A 20,658-nucleotide genomic window follows, 5' to 3' on the forward strand; every position below is an offset into this window, starting at 1 on the left:
GTGGTACCAAGTGTGGCAAAGCCTCTTCCCAGTTTATTTCCAAGACAATGAAGAGCATCTGTGCATAGGGCGTGCTCATGCTTCTCTGTACCTTTGCCTGTGCTTCTCCTCTGCCTGGAATGTTTCTTCCTGCTTATCCATTCTCCATCCTTTTGACAAACTTGTCTTTTCTTGTCAGGCGGCAGCTCAAACACAAGTCCTCCCATGTTCCCCAGCGGACCTGTTGCCTTTCTTCTTCCCACTTTCTCTTTTCCTGCTGGTCATACTTGTCTTTTTTTCTCCTTTTATTTTTATTATTAAGTGAGCAGCAGGGAGGCAGAGAGACAGACTCTTGCATGTGCTCCAACTGGGATCCACCTGGCAAACCCTGTCTGGGGCTGATGCTTTGCCCATCTGGGGCTGCTGTTCCATTGCTTGGCAGCTGAGCTATTTCAGCACCTGGGGGAGGCCATGGAACCATCCTCAGCGCCTGGGGCCAGCCTAGTTAAACCACCTGAGCCAGTGGCTACAGGAGGGGAATAGAGAGAGGGAGAGAGAGGGGAGGGGGAGAGAAGCAGATGGTCACTTCTCCAGTGTGCCCTGACCAGGAATCGGACGTGGGACATCTACATGCCGAGCTGACACTCTACTGCTGAGCCAACTGGCCAGGGCCCATACTTTTCTTAATTATGTTCATTGTTCATTTCTAGTGTCTTTCTCTTCACTAGGTTGTAAACTCTTTGAAAGTGCTATGTATTTTTCTCTTGATATCCTCAGCATCTAACTTGGTGCTAAGTTAAACATTTGTTGAGTAATGAACAAACAAATCAGTGATACCTGGTTATATCCTTCTGCTCTTTCCTTTCTCTCACCATTTTCTATTCACAAAGTTTCACTCTGTCCAACGCACATTCCATCCCTTGTACCATCTGTTGCATGAATTAGGGAGAAATAGGAGATCTGTTTTTTCATTGATCCAGTCTCTTACCAAGTAGACCTTTTCTGTATTGTTAAATTCTAGGGACATGGAAGGGTTAGGATCTCCTTACCCAGTCCTTTACTTGGAGACACTCAGGTTTAGTTTTCTGCTTGGTTGTTTCAAAGCCATGGGCAGCCTTCTGCATGGGGCCTGTTTCCTCCATGGAGGCAGTGTGGCCTAGGCCAGTGGTTCTCAACCTGTGGGTTGTATAATAAATATGTATTTTCCGATGGCTTTAGGCGACCCCTGTGTTTTGGTCATTCGACCCCGCCGGGGTCGCGACCCACAGGTTGAGAACCACTGCCCTAGAGGCTGGTAGGTAGCCACTTGGCACCACGGGAACATGAGGGAAGAGAAACAAGCTTTATTTAGAATTTGTGTAGATCAGGGGTCTCAAACTCAACTCAGCATGTGGGCCGCAGAGCAAGATCACAGCCGTTCGGCGGGCCGCACTAGGTCTACAAAAGGCAACTGTTACGCAACACTTTTCTCACTGCAGTTGAAAACAAAAAAAAAAATCAGTACAAAATTGTTCGGCGGGCCGCAAGTTTGAGACCCCTGGTGTAGATCCTTGTCATTACAGCAGAGCATATACGTTAGGGTATAGTTGAGAAAAGGCCAGGCCTTACATACCAGGCTAACGAATGTGAACTTGTCCCAAGAGGAATTTGGGAACCATTGAAGGCTGAGAAGAGGAGGCAGAATTCTTCTTGGATTATTAGCTGCTGGAGCCATGGACTAGATTCTGGCTCATCCCATCTGAAGGACAGGACCCTGGAGGAGAAGGTCTTGTTGGCATTAACTGGAAGTATGTTGGTATGGTTTGAATTCTTTCACTGTCACCTAAGTGATCATGTCCCTGTCAGTCCTTGCCTTGGCTGTGGTAACACGGGCTCCCTGCTCTTCTCACGTTGACTCTCGCCCTCTGGGCTGTTTCTGCACAGCAGTCTAGAGCGAGAGCTTTCTAAAAGCATATCCATCACCGCCCCATTTCCAGGGTGTTTGCACTTAGCACCCAGAGGCAGCCCTCAGGAGCTCAGGGCTCTGTGCAGGCTGCTTCCCAGCAGCCCCCGGGTCCCCCGCCCACGTCTCCTCTGCTTCCCAGCAGCCCCCGGACCCCCGCCCACGTCCCCTCTGCTTCCTGCGCTCCTGGCCAGAGGGCTGTCTGTGCCTCTACACTCTGCTTGCTGTCTCCTCTGCCTGGGGCTTCTTCCTCTGGGTCTCCCTTTATTCAGGCCTCTCCTCTCTCCTGGCCAGAGGGCTGTCTGTGCCTCTGCACTGTGCTGGCTGTCTCCTCTGCCTGGGGCTTCTTCCTCTGGGTCTCCCTTTATTCAGGCCTCTCCTCGGACAGCATCTTCTCAGTAAAACCTTCTGAACACCATCCTCATTATCCATCTTCTTTCCTTGCTTTGTTTTTCTTCAGAGCATGTAGAGCCGCCTGACCTGGTGTGTGAATCATCTTACTGACTGTAGGGCTCGTGTTCCCAGCCGGTACAGGAGTTACCTAATTTGGGGTGTGGTGGGTGAACCTCATATGTCTTGTTTATGCTGTTCCTGGTGCCAAGTCAACTCCTGGAACATAGAAGGGACTCAGTAAATATTTGGCAAGTGAATGGGTCAGATTTGGGCATTAAATCTCCGAGTTTTGCTACGTGGGCCTGGTACTGAACCTGCGTATCCAGATGGCATTCATGCCTCTCGTGTAAGGGTGTTTTAAACTATGAAGTATCAGTGAGGACCTAGGATAGTAGCTTGCAGATAAGAGGTGACTGCTGACTTACCACTCTGAGGCCCCCTGGCTGTCATTTTAGTAATTTCTAGGGTAACTTCACAGGCAGTGACTGCCGTGTCCCCCAGAGACTGGTTTATCAGAAATACCTTAAGGGCTTCAGCCCTTCTGAAGTGAAACCGTCCCACCTCTCTCTTCCCACTGCCCACTCCCTCCTCGGGAGAAGTGTGAAGTTGGCGTGATTGGGTAGTGAGCATGGAGTCCCTGGGTGGAATTGGGCTTTGCTGACTGCTGCAGTCAGGTAGACACTCGGAGAGGTCATGATCACACTGAGAATAGAAGGTCAGAAACATAAGCAAATTCCCTTTAGTTTGTCTGTGTTCTTATACAATTATATTTTTAATTTAAAATCAGTATCACGTGTGAGATGGGTCACTATTTACAAATCTGAACCAGGAGGATAACAGCATGTCCCCGAAGGAGGGCTGGCCCTTCACTGGCCAGGTGGCAGCCTCAGCCTCGGAGTGTGGGTGGTCTCGCCAGTCCCAGACGCAGGCAGAGAGGAGCCCTGGGTCGGGCCCCCAGGCGCTGCTGTAGCTCTCCTGTGTCTGTCTGTGTGTGGTGGTGGTGGTGGTGGTGGGGGGGGGGGAGTGCTTCGTTCCTCTTCTTCCTTTTGGCTGAGTCTCAAACAGCTTAAGTCATTTGCCAGAGTCTTAAAACTTGTAGGTGTTGAAACTTAGATTTGAATCCAGTTCTGCAAACCTCAGATTTCATTTTCCTGCCTACTGACTCCTTGATTGAATGACACGAGGTTTTATGTATCCGTTTCTCACACTGCCACCTGTCCATTGCGTCAGCATTTTTATGTTTCTCCTGGCCCTCTCGTCTCACTGACCCTCGGTTAGTGTGGACCTCGGCTCCTCATGCAGGTCTCAGCTGCTTTCCTTCTCATTTCTGAGCTCCCTCTGTTTCTTCTCAGCCATGTCTGACCTTTGGTGAGACTCCATGGGTCAGTCTTTTCACAGAGAGGGCAGTGGGCAAGGGCAGGCAACTAGCAAGAAGGGAACATGTGAGCCGTCCAGCCCAGCTTGATCCACAGCCCAGGGAATGGGTCTTGAGCGTTAGATGTCAACCAGGGTTCTCTCTGCATCCTCTGTCCCCTCCTGGGGAGCTGTGTCAGCACTTGGGGTCCTTGTGCCTGGCCTCCCCACCACCCGGCTCGCGGGAGCATGGCCTGGCCCTGCTGCCTCTGAGGACTCAGCCCCCTTCCGCACTGGGGCTGCCCAGCACAGACGCACCCAAGAGGAGGTTTGGTTCATTTTAGTTAGCTATGCCCAGCTTTGAGTGGACAAAAGGGTGTCTGATGTTCTGCATTGAGCAGACTTTTCTGTTTAGTCTGTAAATACCACTTCAGGGTTCTGAAATAAAAGCCACGGTTCTCTCTCATCCTTCCCAGAAACCCAAACTTGTAAGTCAGTTTTGAGGTTTGATGAAGATGCTGACTGAACTTTAGGACTTTTCTGTCTGGGCCTCACCCAGTTATTTCTTCCCGTCACTTGGCACCGGTGACTGGTGCTTCCTGAGGCAGGTCTGGGCCTGGTCTTCTCCCGCAGCCCTCAGGAGCTTGGCCCTGTGCCACAACGGAGCGTCTCTCGGGGCCACACTGGGTGACAGTGGCTTGATATATTTGACAAGACCATTGTGAAGGACCTTAGAGGTTTGCCCTTGTGGACCAAGTCTTCTCAGGAAACGTCTCTTCTGGAATATTCCTTGTTCAAAGCTAAACCAGGATTGATTAGTCCTGGCCTTTAATCTGTATTTGTTAGTGGTTCAGACACACTTGATGGGGCACAGCACTCACTAGATTGGGCAAGCCAGATGCTGCCATAGCTCTGCTGTGTTTGGTCTGATGTCACGAGCAGCTAGAAACATCCAGAAGGAAGCAGGCAGGGCCGCCCCAAGGAACAAGGACTCGGGGATAAAGGAGAAAGGCCAAGCAGGGTCCGGGGGTCTCTGGGCAGCCTAGTTTGCCCCTTTTGTGAAATATTTTCCAAAGATGAAGACCACAACCTTTAAACTCTGTTGAGTTCAATTTATAGGATTCCAGGCCTAAATGATTAGCCCACAACTTCTAGACAAAGAGGCCGTGTGTGCGGCAGAGTGTCCGCACGTGCAGACCCTTTCATTGCATGCTCTAACCATCCTGCCGTTTGCTCACACCAGCAAAGACCCGGGCCGCGGACCTGCTGGTGAATCCCCTGGACCCACACAATGCCGATAAAATTAGAGTTAAAATTGCTGACCTGGGAAACGCTTGTTGGGTGGTAAGTAGAAGTTTCTTCCAGAAGCATTTTGGTGATGTGTTAGAAGACATGTTTTCTTCTTCAGTGTGTTCCTCACTGGTGACGCAGTCTGTTCCCTTTCAGCACAAACACTTCACAGAAGATATCCAGACGCGTCAGTACAGATCCATAGAGGTTTTGATAGGAGCAGGATACAGTACGCCTGCTGACATTTGGAGCACGGCGTGTATGGTAAGGACTCCTGGCCACTGTCTTCGTGTGAGAGATCATCACCTGAATGCTCATGTGGGGCAGAGGCTATCATGGGGTGGGTGAGACAGGAAGGTTGCTGCCTTGATTGTCTTAAGAATTGGAAGATTGGAAGAATTTTCTTCAGGCATGTCTAGGGGTGAGGCTTGGGCTGGGCTGGGCTGGTCTGTTCTGGTGTGGTCTTTGGAGACAACCTCTTCCCCCGGCCCTGGGCAGCCTACATCCTTGAGAGTCAGAGCCCTCTGCTGTGGTGGTCCAAGGCCGTAGTTCCTCTGTGGTTTCTGAAGGCTCGCAGCCTGCACACGGCTTCAGCCTTCACGGGTGCTGAGCAGGAAGGTGAGACAGCTGTGTCTTAGGGACGGCCATCGGACGCTGAAAGGCTGTACGCTGAAAGGCTATAGTCCTTTGTGGCGGCCTCTGACAGACCTTACCTTCTCACTGGAGGGGAGAGGACACCCATCTACCAGCGTTCTGCCTCTCTCCTTTTATGAAGTACAGTCCAGAGAGTATTCTGGCTTGTTGCTCAGGGCTGTCCAGCCCCTGGGAGACGGCAGGCTCTGCATCTGCCCCTCTGACTGAGTGCTCCTGGGGCGTCCACAGCAGTGCTGCCCTCGGGGCCTCTGGATGCCGCCTCTTCCACCACATGTCATCCGCTTTCACTGCTGGATTTGTGCGTCCTGAGTTTGGTTGTGTCTGATCTCCCCAGGCCCAGCACTGCGTCTGCCTCCTGACTCCTTACATGTGATTGAGGAACAAGAACAGCCCCTTACCTGTCAGCCGGTGTCGGCTCTCTTTCCGCTCCGTGGGCTGTACTTTGTGTTGGCAAGGATGTGTGTGTGTGTTGATTATGGTGGTGATTCATGTTTTTCTTCATTTTTTCCCCATATTCTCCTTTGATATTTCAATGCAAGAGAATGTATGTAAAGCTTAGCACTTGCCTCATTAAAAAAAGTGCTGAATAGCCTGACCAGGCAGTGGCGCAGTGGACAGAATGTCAGACTGGGACCCAGAGGACCCAGGTTTGAATCCCCGAGGTCACTGGCTTGAGTGTGGGCTCACCAGCTTGAGCACAGGGTTGCTGGTTTGAGCATGGGATCATAGACATGACCCCATGGCTGCTGGCTTGAAGCCCAAGGTCACTGGCTTGAGCAAGGGGTCACTGGCTTGGCTGGAGCCCCCAGTCAAGGCACATATGAGAAAGCAATCAATGAACAACTAAGATGCCACAATGAAGACCTGATGCATCTCATCTCTCTCAGCCTTCCTGTCTGTCTGTCCCTCTCTCTGTCACAAAAAAAGTGCTAAATAATTAAATTTATTGTTATTCAAAGATTAATGTAACAATTGAGTGTGTTAGATTGTTTGTCTTCTGATGCTAAAGTAAAAGCTTTTTTTTTTTTTTTTTTTTTTTGGATAGACCAGAAGGGAAGAGAGAGAGATGAGAAGCATCAACTCATAGTTGCTCCACTTTAATTGTTCATTGTTCGCATAAGTGCCTTAACCTTGAACCCTCAAGTCAGGCCTTGGGATCAGGTCGATGATCCTGCGCTCAAACCGGCAACCTTGGGGTTTTGATCCTGGGTTCTCAGCTTCCCAGGTTGATGCTTTTTTCACTGCACCACCCCCATTCAGGCTAAAAGCCTTAGTGCTAAAATGATATTTTAAAATAATTAGATATTTTGTGTTTTTCAAGTTAGCATAATCTGAGACAATAGATACACGGCCAAATAAAACTGAGGCACTGGTGCCTGCCTTTCTGGTCACATGTTGCTCTGACAGATAATGCCAGATCATTTTTAAAATTAAGTTTTTCAGGAGGTATCAAAAGCTAAGTGCTTGCTGTGACGAGGTATGGGAAAAGACTAGTTGAAAGGATTGGTGGGAATGAGTTTCCTTTGACTTTGGAGACTGTGTGGACTCAGCCTGTGTGACTCTGGGGCAGATGCGGGAGGCTGGGGCTGTGGGAAGCTGTGGGTCAGTGGAAAGGGAGCCCTCTGCACAGCTGGAGCTGCGGGGAGAAACGTTCCACCGCAGGATGTGGCGAGGTTGAGCCTCACCGTCCCAGCAGCATGGGAGGGGCTGAACCAGGGCTGCCCTGAATTAGACTGGGAGAACTTTTTCAACTTTGATATTCTGTGCTTCTAATTTTGGGTGTTAAATTTTGGTGATATAACCAGAAAAATAGGACAAGAACACTGATGTAATAGAATAATGATGGAGCTGTCAGTACAGTTTTATACCAGGTGATCTGTTTCACTTTCCACGAGATGAGGATTTGTCCCTCAGCACAGCCCTCTGTCCTGCCGGCTCTGCTCCGGCCGAGCAGAGTGCAGACGCAGTAACCCTACAGGGAGGCATTGGCTTTGTCTCCTTTTGAGTTTCCCCCCAACCCCACCCTCCCAAGAAATTATACACAGCTCCCTCAGTGCTTCTAGGGCTCCTCCTGAGGTTTGTAAAAAAACTTGTCAAAAGAGTGATTTTACTGGAAGGGGCAAGCCTTCATTCCCCACCTCCACCCCTTACCCCTGGGTCATGGTGGAGAGGCCCTTTTGTCCTAAGTGGAGAACCTGGAAGAGATGAGGCAGTGTTTCCCCACTCCTCCCCTTTTATGGAAGTTTAAAAATGTAAAATGCATAATTGCAAGCTGCTCTGGGTTGTACTTGGGGGTGAAGCCCAGAGCTGTTTGAGTCTCTGAGCCCCGAGCGTTACAGGGACCCCAGTGCCGACGTTGTCAGAGCAGAGCTTTCACCCCAAGAGGCACCGACAGGGAGGCAGAGTAGTGCTGTGTGCCAGTTGCTGAATCTTTTTTCTTTTCTTGATTCTCGGGGCCCCTCCAGATAAAGTAAATGGTCTAACAGTTCTGTGTGGATCGAGTTATAGCTGCTCTACATTTGTGTGTCTGTCCCTTGCTGGCTGACTTTTCATGGGCTCTGTGGTGAGCCTGAGTCTGCTGAGAAACAGGAAAAGCCGCCTAACAAGTTCCACCAGACTTCTTTAGCACTGGTCGCGTTACAGAACTTACAGCAACTTACTGGTTCAGAATGGGGCACTTTGGCAAGAGAGGGTATTTTAGGAACAAGTCTCCACAGAATCTAAGAACAGAGGTTGGTCCAAGGGAAAGCCCTCTGAGAGCATCAGGCCAAGGACAGAGGGAAGAATCCACAGTTCCCAGTTACTAAAAATAAATCATTATCAAGGTTATAGAGGGAGCAGCTTACTGAGGCGAAGGCAGTCATCTGCGATGGCTTCTCAGCTGCCAGCATAGGAGAAAATCTCAGTGTGCTGAGGCTAGTGTTGTCATGGCCATGTGTGTACCCTGTTGTGCCTGTCCTGTTTGTGAGAAAATCTTGTCCCTCTCCAGAGAGCCATGACCAGGTAGTGCGATGGGAGCCTCCCACCAGCCTCTCTCACTTTTCTCTTTTAAACCATTTCATTGATAGATTTGTTTGTTTGTTTTATGTGTGTGTATTTTTCCAAAGTGAGAAGTGGGGGGTGGCAGAAAGAGACTCTCGCATGCACCCAACCAGGATCCACCAGGCATGCCCACTAGGGGGCGATGCTCTGCCCCTCTGGAGTGTTGCTCCATTGCAACTGGAGCCATTCTAGCGCCTGAGGCGGAGGCCATGGAGCCATCCCCAGTGCCCGGGCAAACTTTGCTTCAATGGAGCCTTGGCTTCAGGAGGGAAAGAGAGAGATAGAGAGAGAAAGGAGAGGGGGAAGGGTGGAGAACCAGATGGGTGCTTCTCCTGTGTGCCCAGACCAGGAATCGAACCTGGGACTTACACATGCCAGGCCGACACTCTACAACTGAGCCAACCAGCTAGGGTCTCATCAATAGATTTGACTGAAGGATTTCCTTGGAAATATGTGGGTGCAAATCAAAAGTCATCTTTCAAAAAAAGACTCAGCTGACATATCTGAGCATTCGGCTATATGAGTCTATACAGTGAGATTGAAATAGTTTTGACAGTTAATTGGCAGAGTGAGCGAGGACCCCCAGAAGGTCCTCAGAGTATCCGTCATGCAGCCTCGTAGTCTTTCCCCACTCGGGTTACCCCTTTTCCTCCTGGCTTGTAACGCACTGAGTTGATTGTGTCCTAGGCAAGGAAGGCCCTTCTGGCCACCTAGCATGCAATCCAGATATCCCCTTTGGACTTGTATCCAAATGTGAGATTTTTTCACCCTGGGATTGGCCTTCTGTCTTTATTGCTTCTTGGGTGGCGAGGAAAGGCCCCAAGTGAGGACCTTCTCAGAGACTACAGTGCTGGGGCAGCACCTTCTTCAGTGTAGGCACTTGACATGTCCTGGTCCTGCTCAGAGCCAGGTAGGGTTTGGGCAGGGATCCTGCATTCATGAACTATTGGTTCCAGGGTGAGTGCGCCAGCCTGTGGTTTGACTCGAGTGCTGGGGGAGATGCCCCAACTGCAGGCAGACACTGTTTTCAGAGGGCATCATCCCGCAGCCTGCTCATGGACAGAGGGGAGGGGAGGGCAGCGCAGTGATGCTCAGCAAGGCAGGAGTGGGGGTTGGGGGGCAGTGCCTCGAGAGGGTGAGCGCTGTGCCTTGTCATAGGTCCACAGGCATCAGTAGAGAGAACGGGCCCTTGAGCGCCTTGCAGAACAGCAAGATCTAATACAGAACAGAAATTAGCATGATAAAAACCAAAAAATGGAATTTAGCTTATTGTGGGTTTTTTTGTTTTTTTTTCTGAAGCTGGAAACAGGGAAGCAGTCAGACAGACTCCCACATGCACCCGACCGGGATCCACCCGGCACGCCCACCAGGGGGCGATGCTCTGCCCATCTGGGGTGTCGCTCTGTTGCGACCAGAGCCACTCTAGTGCCTGAGGCAGAGGCCATGGAGCCATCCCCAGCGCCCGGGCCATCTTTTGCTCCAATGGAGCCTCGGCTGAAGGAGGGGAAGAGAGAGACAGAGAGGAAGGAGAGGGGGGAGGGGTGGAGAAGCAGATGGGCGCTTCTTCTGTGTGCCCTGGCCAGGAATTGAACCCGGGTCCCCCGCACACCAGGCCGACGCTCTACCACTGAGCCAACCGGCCAGGGCCTTAGCTTATTATGTTTTGTTTTGTTTTTGAAACATGGTATTTGATTAGCAGAGCAGCAGCAGTTTTCGTTTCTAAATTAAACTCCTAGGACAGATTTGTGTGTGTGTGTGAACGAGGGAAGCAGACTACCCGGTGGAAATGGGGGAACTGACTTTCCCTCACGCTGGTATGCTGGGGGCAGACGGTGGTCACCCCAGCGGCCAGCTGTCCTTACCCTTTTTGAGAGGGGCTGTCAAGCGATCTGGTTCCTCCTGGCGCCGGGGGACAGAGCAAGAGGGGCTTCTTAGGCTCTAGGCCAGGCATGGCCAACAGTTTTTGCCCCCAGGCCAGATTAGAAAGAAAACTTTTTTCATGGGCTGGATGAAGTATTAAAATTAAAAAATGTTAACTACAAAAACGATTAATTTAAACAAAATTTTATTATGTAATTTGTTTATGAATAAATGTGAGTAAAAATAATTTTAATATACAATATTATTTTTACAAAAATATAGTTACATACCGAATAAATATCCAAACTATATCACAGTCAATTGAAACTATTTAATTAATAGAATGAGCTTGAGGGGTTATATCACAAATAAAACAATTATTTCATTTTACAAACAGCCTGGACACGTTTTCAGTTATCAACTGCAGCTTTTGTCTATGCTACAATGCCACTTGATTCAGCACACTTGACCACACGAATTGTTTGACCTTGGGTGTGCACTGGCAAATTCCGCCTAAAAGAATGTGGGTTTCACATCGCCGCTAAACATCAAACAGTTCCTATCGAGTACAAACGAGTACAAAAGTTGTAAATCTTTATAATAGAATTTTTTTAAAAAATAAAGAAGCATCGCAAATTCATTCAACCAATTATTGGAAGTTAACCCTAGATTAGTTACACGCGGAATTCTTTTTCGCCTATCACTGTCTTCTTAAATATTTCAATTTCCAATAATCAAAGACGCTTCCACTTCTGAGTAGCTGAGATTTTTAAAGTAGCGGAGAATATTAAAAATTTAATCATGGGCCGCATAAACTCATTTATGCTGGCCGGATTCAGCCCGTGGGCCGTATGTTGGCCATGCCTGCTCTAGGTATCCCTTAGTTGAGTCAGAAATGAACGAAATAATGAGGAGATGCTGAAAATAGCACCCTTCCTTCCTAAGACATGAAAGTCTGCTTCAGTGGAGCACAGAACCCACAGCCCAGGGCCAGCTGGGCCTGCTGGACAAGGGCAGGCTCTGGATCAGGCAGACCAGGGATCTGGGCTGAGCCCTTGTTCTACCAGGAGAGGCTGAGCAAGACGTGGCTTCCGACAGGTCTCTACACGGCTGGTTGCGCATATGTGAACGTGTTCGTTTTGCTTTTTGCAGAACGAAAAGAGAGCATAGCCCTCCTGTCTTCCAGTAGATATGTAAGACTATTTCTGAAGTGTCTTTGAACTTTTTGGAAGAAAGAAAAAAAATTTGTATTGAGTACTTTAGGAGGCTCTTTGGTTTGATTCAGATCTTGTACAAGGGCCAAAGCTTAGTGACTCAGGGTTCGGTCTCTGTGAGTGCTTATTAGCATGTCATCTGTTGTGTCCTAGGCATTTGAGCTGGCAACGGGAGATTATTTGTTTGAACCGCATTCTGGAGAGGACTATTCCAGGGATGAAGGTGAGTAGTGCTGTTGCTGAACACTAGTCTGGGTTTCCCAAGGGTCCTGAAATTCTGGAGAGGATTGTATATTGTACAGAAATAGAGCTGTGCACTGGTTTTCAAACACCAAATGCAGATGCTTGTCTTTGAGCTTGAACCCTCGCATCGGTGGCAATGAATGGGCAGAGCCTCCCGGTTGGGGCGACATTCCAGACACCCTCAAGCCGCCCAGGCCGCGCCTAGAGGCAGGAGATGGCAGGCTGCACGAGCCGAGCCTCTCTGTGGGCCAGCTGCCCCCTGACCAGCTCATTTTTCCCTCCTTTGGGAGCTGAGTTGAAAAGCAGGGAATTCAACTGAATTCCATTTGTAAACCTGGCCGACTTCATGCCTGCTTGGGACGCTGAGGTGAGCTGGCAGTAACTCCTGTCACTGCTCCACGTGTGCTGAGGTCTGCCTGTCTCCCAGCCATTGCCGGGATGTGCTGCAGACATTGTTGATTTGAATCAGTTTCTGAGTTTTTACTAATTTAAATTTTTTCCTCTTCTTTTATCTCTCCCTCCCTCTGCCCCTCCCATTCCCATATCCTTTTTTCTCTCTTCCGTAGACCACATAGCCCACATCATAGAGCTGCTAGGCAGTATCCCAAGGCACTTTGCTCTGTCTGGAAAGTACTCTCGGGAATTCTTCAACCGCAGAGGTAGTACCTCTTCTCTTTGGAAAGCGCCACGATGCAGACAGAAACGGAATAGCAGCTGCTGATTGCAGCGTTCATGATGACAAAGGCATTTCTCCTAAATTTTTTAAAAGCAACCCAGCGGAATTCCTATGCTGTTTAAAAGCCGAGAGGGAAGACTGCATTTGGCCCAGTGCTGCAGTCACCCTGTGTCTCAGCGCTGCCACAGGGCCCGTGGCGCTGGTGCCGGTGCCGGGCCCCTTGGGCCAGGCCAGGGCTTTGACCAGGTCGCGCTCTGTTTCTGTCTGCGCGGGCGGCGGCTGTGTCTGCATGCAGTGTACTGATTAAACTGTCGTGTGTTTCTGTTTTGCTGGCAATGTTTCCCAATGCAGATCACATAGCATTGATCATTGAACTGCTGGGGAAAGTCCCTCGAAAATACACTATGTTGGGGAAATATTCCAAGGAGTTTTTCACCAGAAAAGGTAACGGTATTTATGCAACACTAATTTCAGCATAATCCTCTCCCAAAAGGAGAAATTATGCTTTTGCATTTGGGCAGTAAAGTCTGGACTTTTACAACTGGGGAATTCTGCTAAAGAGAGCACCCAAGAAATAAACAGGAGTAAACAGTCTGATACCTGTGGAATAGGAATTTTTGTAAGAGAACCTTCCTAAACCCTTTGTCTCCTCCACTCGTCTTCTCTCCTGCTTTTGAATACCAGTCTGTGTGTTGAAGTCTTGGTAAAGGGAATTGAGTGATTTTTAGAAACCAGCTAAACTTACCTTTACATTTTCCTTGTTGTTCACGGAGCCAGGCTGTTCCTGCGTTGGAGCAGAGCGGCCTGGGCCTGCACTTGATGAACAGCTGTTTTGTGTCCCGAGTGTGGCCTGGGAGCCTCATAGGCTCCAGACCAGAGCCTGCGCTCCACGGCAGCTCCTCACACTGTGTTATAAGTGGTTTTATTTTAATATTGTGGTTCTTGTTTGTCTTCCCTCAGCATGACCCAGAATAACTCTTTCTGTTTCTATGTTCTGTGTAGAGTCCCTTGTTCATGAATTTTGTTTTATTTTTTTTATTATTGGGGGCAAGGGGTGGGTAAAAAGCATCAACTCTTAGTTTCATTACTTTATTTGTTCATTGATTGCTTCTCATACATGCGTTGACAGGGGTCTTGAGCCCAGCCAGTGACCCCTTGCTCAAGCCAGCGACCTTGAGGTCATTTCAGTGATCCCTCGCTCAAGCTGCTGACCTTGGGGCCTCAGAGTCCCAGGTTGTTGCTCTATCCACTGTGCCACCACCAGTCAAGCCATAGTCAGTTTTTAAAAGCACCCCCAAACCCCAGAGGATTTATATTTAAAGAACTCTTCCCCGGTGCCTTTTTTTTTTTTTTTTTTGCATGATCATTGCTGTTCCTCTTGATTCATGTTTTTTTAGCTGAAGATATTTTCTGGTTGAAACACCTTCAAAAAACTTCTAAAGTTGGTGTGAGCAAAACATGGAGTTTGTAGAAATTCCTAAAAGTCCCAGATACCCCTTCTTCCTTGATCAGCCTGATTTGGGGCACCAATTTGGCTTATTTTCCTGTGAAATCAGGAACTCTTGTAGTCGTCTTTGATTGTACACTCTGGGGATGCTCAGCTCCCCAGTCCTTGGTTTTTCTGTAGGTTAATTTCCCTGTTCATACAGGAGGCCTGGGAGCCAGCCACGCGGAGCCTGGTTCCTGCTCTGCTTGTGTTGGACCACAGCTCTCAGCTTTTCTGGGGCCACCCGGGGGTCCCCTGGGACACATGGAACTGGGTGCGGTTATTTACTTACTACCACCCGGGGGTCCCCTGGGACACATGGAACCGGGTGCGGTTATTTACTTACTACCACCCGGGGGTCCCCTGGGACACATGGAACCGGGTGCGGTTATTTACTTACTACCACCCAGGGGTCCCCTGGGACACATGGAACCGGATGCGGTTATTTACTTACTACCACCCGGGGGTACCCTGGGACACATGGAACCGGATGCGGTTATTTACTTACTACCACCCGGGGGTCCCCTGGGACACATGGAACCGGGTGCGGTTATTTACTTACTACCACCCGGGGGTCCCCTGGGACACATGGAACCGGATGCGGTTATTTACTTACTACCACCCGGGGGTCCCCTGGGACACATGGAACCGGGTGCGGTTATTTACTTACTACCACCCGGGGGTCCCCTGGGACACATGGAACCGGGTGCGGTTATTTACTTACTACCACCCGGGGGTCCCCTGGGACACATGGAACCGGGTGCGGTTATTTACTTACTACCACCCGGGGGTCCCCTGGGACACATGAAACCGGGTGCGGTTATTTACTTACTACCACCCGGGGGTCCCCTGGGACACATGGAACTGGGTGCGGTTATTTACTTACTACCTTTTTAAGGGTTATCACAGGAAAAGAAATTGTCAGAGAAAACTGTTCTTCAGAGAACCTTTCTTATATCAGTTCTAAAAATCTGGTCTTCTAGTCTAGGTCACAGGAGCAAGATAGAAAGTTGCCTGACCTGTGGTGGCGCAGTGGATAAAGCCTCTACCTGGGACACTGAGGTTGCCGGTTCAAAACCCTGGGCTTGCCTGGTCAAGGCACATATGACAAGCAATGAACGACTGAAGTGAAACAACTATGACTTACTTCTTGCTACACACCCCACTCTGTAAAATCAGTAAATAAAATCTTTAAAAAAAGAAAAAGTTCCCTTCCCCCCAAAAAAGTTTCCCTCCCACACGCAGGCTCACACACAGGCCCAAGTAGCGGTAAGGGTGGCGAAACAGCTTGGCCATGAACTGTGTTTAGGACAGCTGGGGTCCTGAGCTGTAAGACAGGTCCATGTCATCACCTCATCGTGGAGCCAGTTTCCTCATGGCGATGGGAGTAATTTCAGGGTGCGTTATTGTAAGAAAATATAAGAGGATGCATGTCGCACACGGTCCAGTTGTAGCTAATGTCATTATTGCCAAAGCAAAGTGATATGCAGGAAAACACTGTAAACATTATGAACTACTAGACAGCAATATTACTGAGAAAACAGACTAAGTTTTCCTATGTTCCAGAAAATGGTTGAAGCAAGGGAAAGCTCTGGATTTTTATGACCTTGGATTCAGTGTGGCTTGGAGAATTGTGTTTATTTTAACCAAGGCAGACCCCTTCTTCCACATTTCAGTGTTTTCCGAGCCTGCGAGGATGGCCTGGCCCCAGGAGGACTTGGCTGGTAGATGACTTGCAGCGAAGCCTCACCATATCCTTCCCCCTGCCAGGTGGGGGGCGGCCGGGGGGGGGGGGCGCCGAGAGCCATGGCTGCTCTGTCGTGGAAACGGAGAGCAGTGTGACCTGCTGGTGCTCCAGGGGTGGGGAAGAGCCGAGAGGCGCTGGACCTGGCAGGTGGGCAGGTCTGGCAGCAGGCTGCCGTGGGCAGAAGGCATGGTGAGGACCAGCTGCCAGCAAGGGACTCACGGAGTTTGCTTCACTCGTGCTGCTGCTCAGAGGCCCAGGCTCTTCATTTCTCCTTGTCCATGGTCTGAGGTTGGGAACCCCGGGCTGTGCTCTGTGGGGAAGAAGGGGAGGAGGACCCAAAGGAGAGCCTTGAATGGTGAGAAATAAAGTTATGGACCTACCTGTTAGGGCCTCTCTGAGCAGCCCGAGGGCCCCTGTGCTCTGGCCGCTGCGCAGAGGCAGCTGTGCCCGCAGCCTCCTCACCCTTCCAGGGCTACCTGCAGAGGGGAGCTTAGTGAACAGGTGTCAGATGGGGTTGGTGTCGGCTCAGGGCTCCTTGTCCTGTGGCCCTTTGTGCTGCTAGCTGACTTTCAGGTTGGCCTTTCCATCAGCACCCGTGCACCTGGGACAGCTCGTGGGTGTGCCATGGCTGCGGGCACACAGCCTCTGTCCAGCCCCATCCCGTCATCGCATCTGCACTGCAGGGCTTCATGCACTGTGCTTTCTGAGGCGCTTGTTTGAAGGTGGCCTGTGGAGGTGAAATGCGCTTAGCATTCTTGGTATAGGACAGTGATCGGCAAACTCATTAGTCAGCAGAGCCAGATATCAACAGTACAGCAATTGAAATTTCTTTTGAGAGCCAAATTTTTTAAATTTAAACTATATAGGTAGGTACATTCCTTATTGAGGTAGCGTCCGCACATGGTATTTTGTGGAAGAGCCGCGTGTGGCTCGCAAGCCATGGTTTGCTGACCCAGGGTATAGATAGAAACATTTTGATTCAGTGGGGTTTTTTGTTTGTTTTTTTACAGAGACAGAGAGGGATAGATAGGGACAGACAGACAGGAACGGAGAGAGATGAGAAGCATCAATCATCAGTTTTTCGTTGCGACACCTTAGTTCATTGATTGCTTTCTCGTATGTGCCTTGACCATGGGGCTACAGTAGACCGAGTAATCCCTTGCTCGAGTCAGCAACCTTGGGTCCAAGCTGGTGAGCTTTTGCTCAAACCAGATGAGCCCACACTCAATCTGGCGACCTCAGGGTCTCGAACCTGGGTCCTCCGCATCCCAGTCCAATGCTCTATCCACTGTGCCACTGCCTGGTCAGGCTGATTCAGTGTTAATGTGGTACTTGTCTTTTATGTCCCCTGTCTTTAGGTGGAAGGGAGAATTTATGACTAAGCAAGAAATCCCCTGAAATGACTGAGAATTGAGACTTAAGTTCTTTCTGATTATTATTTCTTTATAATAACTGTAAAGATCAGAGGGATTTAGGAATTTTACAGAAGTTACAGGAACATTATGGTAAATAAGGGCCTGTCATGGAAATAGATTTCAGGATGAGGGGCATGATATATTTCATAAGAAATGTGTTTGGGCATGCCTTCCTGAGTAATATATGTGAAATACGCATTTTAAGCTGAGGACCCAGGTTCAAAACTCCAAGGTTGCCGGCTTGAGCGTGGGCTCAGCCGGCTGGAGTGTAGCATCCTTAGACATGACCTCATGGTCACTGGCTTGAGCAACGGGTCACTAGCTCGGCTGGAGCCCCTCCCCCCATCAAGACATGTTTGAGAAATAAATCAATGAACAGCTGAAGTGCCGCAACAAAGAATTGATGCTTCTCATCTCTCTCCCTTCCTGTCTGCCTGTACTTGTCTGTATCTTTCTCTCTCTCTAAAAAAAAAGTATATATTTTGGAAGGAAAGTGTCTCTTTTTAAATTTTTATTTATTAACTTAAGAGAGAAGCATCGATTTGTTTTTCCACTTACACATTCCTTGGTTGATCTTGTATGTGCGAGTGAGGATTGAACCCGCAACCTTAGTGTATGGGGATGACGCTCTAACCAACGGAGCTACCCAGCCAGGGCTGAAGAAGGTGTGTATTCTTAAATGTATTCATTAAAGAATTTTTTTCTAAAATACCTATATGCCAGAGCTGATAACAAGAAAAGTAAAACTGAAAACCACTGGTTTGTGTCACGTTGGGTGTCTGTCCGGCCAGCGTTCTAGAAGGAGTGGGAGCGGCTCTGCTGCTCACTGTCCTCCTGGCTGGGAAGTAGTGTTCACCCACCCTGAGGCCCGGGAGCAAGAACAGGGTCTGTGTGTCAAAGCTAAAAGTGAAATGCAGCTGAACGGCAGCTGCTTCTAACTCAGGCTCTGGCCTCTTAGGTCCCTGCGCCCAGGTGGGCCCCAGGGACCAGTCAGCTCGGCTGATCTTAGCCTGAACTTGGTTCTGTTCCGGGGAAATCATTAGACCAGTTTCCTCATACTAGTGAGTCTTGAAAGTTTAAACTACCTTAACTACAATTTCTTCTTAAACATTAGTTAGTTCTGAGTTGTAGAAAGTCTTATAATCCTTCCCAGTGGTAACTCTTCTCTGAGAGCAGAGCTCTTTGAAAGCAGGCTCATCTATCTGGTTTACTGCAGGTTCCCAAAGCCAATATTTACTTTCCCAAGTTAAAAACAGTGACCTGGGTCCAATCAGTGTTTGGGTGCAAGCCTTTGTGAGCCAGAAGCAGGGTGGCGGTGTCCGCTTCGCCTGGGACGGGCTGGGAGGCCCTGCCCTGACTGCCAGCAGACCCCTTTCACATGTACTTCGGTCCCCGTTTGGAAGATGCATGCTAAGGCCCCCACCCCCGGCAGAGTTGTGTTGGGGGACAGAGGATGTGACAGTGATGGTTATGTCGTGGAGGCAGACTAGTGACGTACAACTCACGGTGAAGGCATTTTGGGAAATAACAAACCACAAGCCACAGCCAATCATAGGTTTGAGTTACTATTTTAATCATTTAACTTTGAATTTAAATATATGATGTGAAAAAAGAAATTATTGCTATAATAGGTTCAAGTAAACTCTATTATACTTCTTCTATTTATTCCTGTTATTTATTATGATCTACTAATTAGTGAAATACTTATTCTTACTGTATGCATTAAACAGCATTGGGGTTGTTTTTTGTTTTTTAAGTATTTATTGATTTTATAGAGAGAGGAAGAGGGGGGAACGAGAAGTAGTTGCTTCACTCTGCCTGTTTGTTGGTTGCTTGTCCTATGTGCCTTGACCTGGGAAGCCCAGGGTGTTGAACCAGTGACCTCAGTGTTCCAGGTCAGCACTCTGTCCATTGCACCGCTACAGGCTGGGCAATGCTGGACTTTTTTTTTTTTTTTTGTATTTTTCTGAAGCTGGGAACAGGGAGGCAGTCAGACAGATTCCCGCATGCGCCCGACCGGGATCCGCCTGGCACGCCCACCAGGGGCCACGCTCTGCCCATCCCGGGTGTTGCTCTGTTGCGACCAGAGCCACTCTAGCGTCTGGGGCATAGGCCAAGGGGCCATCCCCAGCACCCGGGCCATCTTTTGCTCCAATGGAGCCTCGGCTGCAGGAGGGGAAGAGAGAGACAGAGAGGAAGGAGGGGGGAGGGGGTGGAGAAGCAGACGAGCGCTTCTCCTGTGTGCCCTGGCCGATAATTGAATCCGGGACTTCTGCACGCCAGGCCGACGCTCTACCACTGAGCCAACCGGCCAGGGCCTACACTGGAATTCTTTTAAACTTATTTTGCTGTATGCGTTGAACCTGCTTTTTATAACAACTTTATTGAGATTTAATCTACATCGCATACAATTCACCTTTTTAAAGCATACAATTAGTGGTTTTTAGTATATTCACAAAATTGTGCAGTCATCACCACTATCTAATTTTAGAACATTTTCATTATCTCAGAAGGAAACCCATTGGCACACACTCGATTTCTTTCCCACCCCGAGCCCAGCTGCAACTCAGCCACGTGTCATGGATCTGCCCGCGCGGATGGTTCGGTAGATGGACCCCGCGGTGGGAGGGCTTCCGGGTTGGCTTCTTTGTTTGCTGTGTTTCTGAGGTTCATTCATGTGACGGCAGGAGCCAGCAGTCCCCCCTTTTATGTGTGGGCACACCACATCTAGTTTCTCTGCCAGCTGATGGGTATCTGGGTGGTTTTCACTTTGGTTATTATGAATAATGTTTCCATAAACATTAATGTACAAGGTTTGTGTGGATGTATGAACGCACATATATGATAGTTGAAATACAATATGTACAAAACTTTTCATTTTGATGAAATCCAATTTCTACTTTTTCTTTTGTTACTGGTGCTTTTGATGTTACATCTAAGAACCATTGCCTACTTCAACATCACTGAGATTCATTCTGTTTTCTTCTAAGAATTTTGTTTGGTTTTTAAAAATATTTTGTTGATTGATTTTGCAGAGAGGTTAGTGGGGAGAGGGGTAAGTATCACCTCACAGCTGCTTCACTGCAGCCGTTCTGTGGGTGGCCGTGAGGCGTGCCTGCTTGTCCAGGCAGCCCCGTGTTTCACCCCTGCGCCATCACCGGGCAAGCAGGAGTTGGTTTCAGATCTTACATTTAGATCTGTGATCCATTTTGAATTAATTTTTGTATGTAGAGGAGATAGGGTTTAAACAGATTTTTGAACTCAAATATTTGCCTACATGTACTTTGTAGGAATATGCTCAAATTTCTGAGTTTTGTGACTTGCTTTACCCTAGTAAATTATTTGATAGGTTTCCTTTCTATGT

At 48.9% G+C, this 20,658-nt stretch overlaps 1 protein-coding gene across 8 annotated transcripts in view; it reads left to right on the forward strand.

Annotated features, from left to right (window-relative positions):
* Positions 1-20,658, forward strand: part of SRPK2 (SRSF protein kinase 2) — a 308,829-nt gene that overhangs the window by 283,881 nt on the left and 4,290 nt on the right. For 4 of the 8 annotated variants that reach the window (XM_066240509.1, XM_066240510.1, XM_066240513.1 and 1 more), the window contains 5 exons: positions 4,911-5,011; positions 5,114-5,221; positions 11,881-11,950; positions 12,537-12,629; positions 12,998-13,090. In XM_066240509.1, the coding sequence (XP_066096606.1) occupies positions 4,911-5,011; positions 5,114-5,221; positions 11,881-11,950; positions 12,537-12,629; positions 12,998-13,090 (465 nt within the window). The remainder of the gene's footprint in view (positions 1-4,910; positions 5,012-5,113; positions 5,222-11,880; positions 11,951-12,536; positions 12,630-12,997; positions 13,091-20,658) is intronic. The other 4 variants (XM_066240511.1, XM_066240516.1, XM_066240512.1 and 1 more) reach the window with 3 other exon arrangements.

Source organism: Saccopteryx bilineata, chromosome 7 (assembly GCF_036850765.1).
Source record: "Saccopteryx bilineata isolate mSacBil1 chromosome 7, mSacBil1_pri_phased_curated, whole genome shotgun sequence".
Taxonomy (NCBI): Eukaryota; Metazoa; Chordata; class Mammalia; order Chiroptera; family Emballonuridae; genus Saccopteryx; species Saccopteryx bilineata.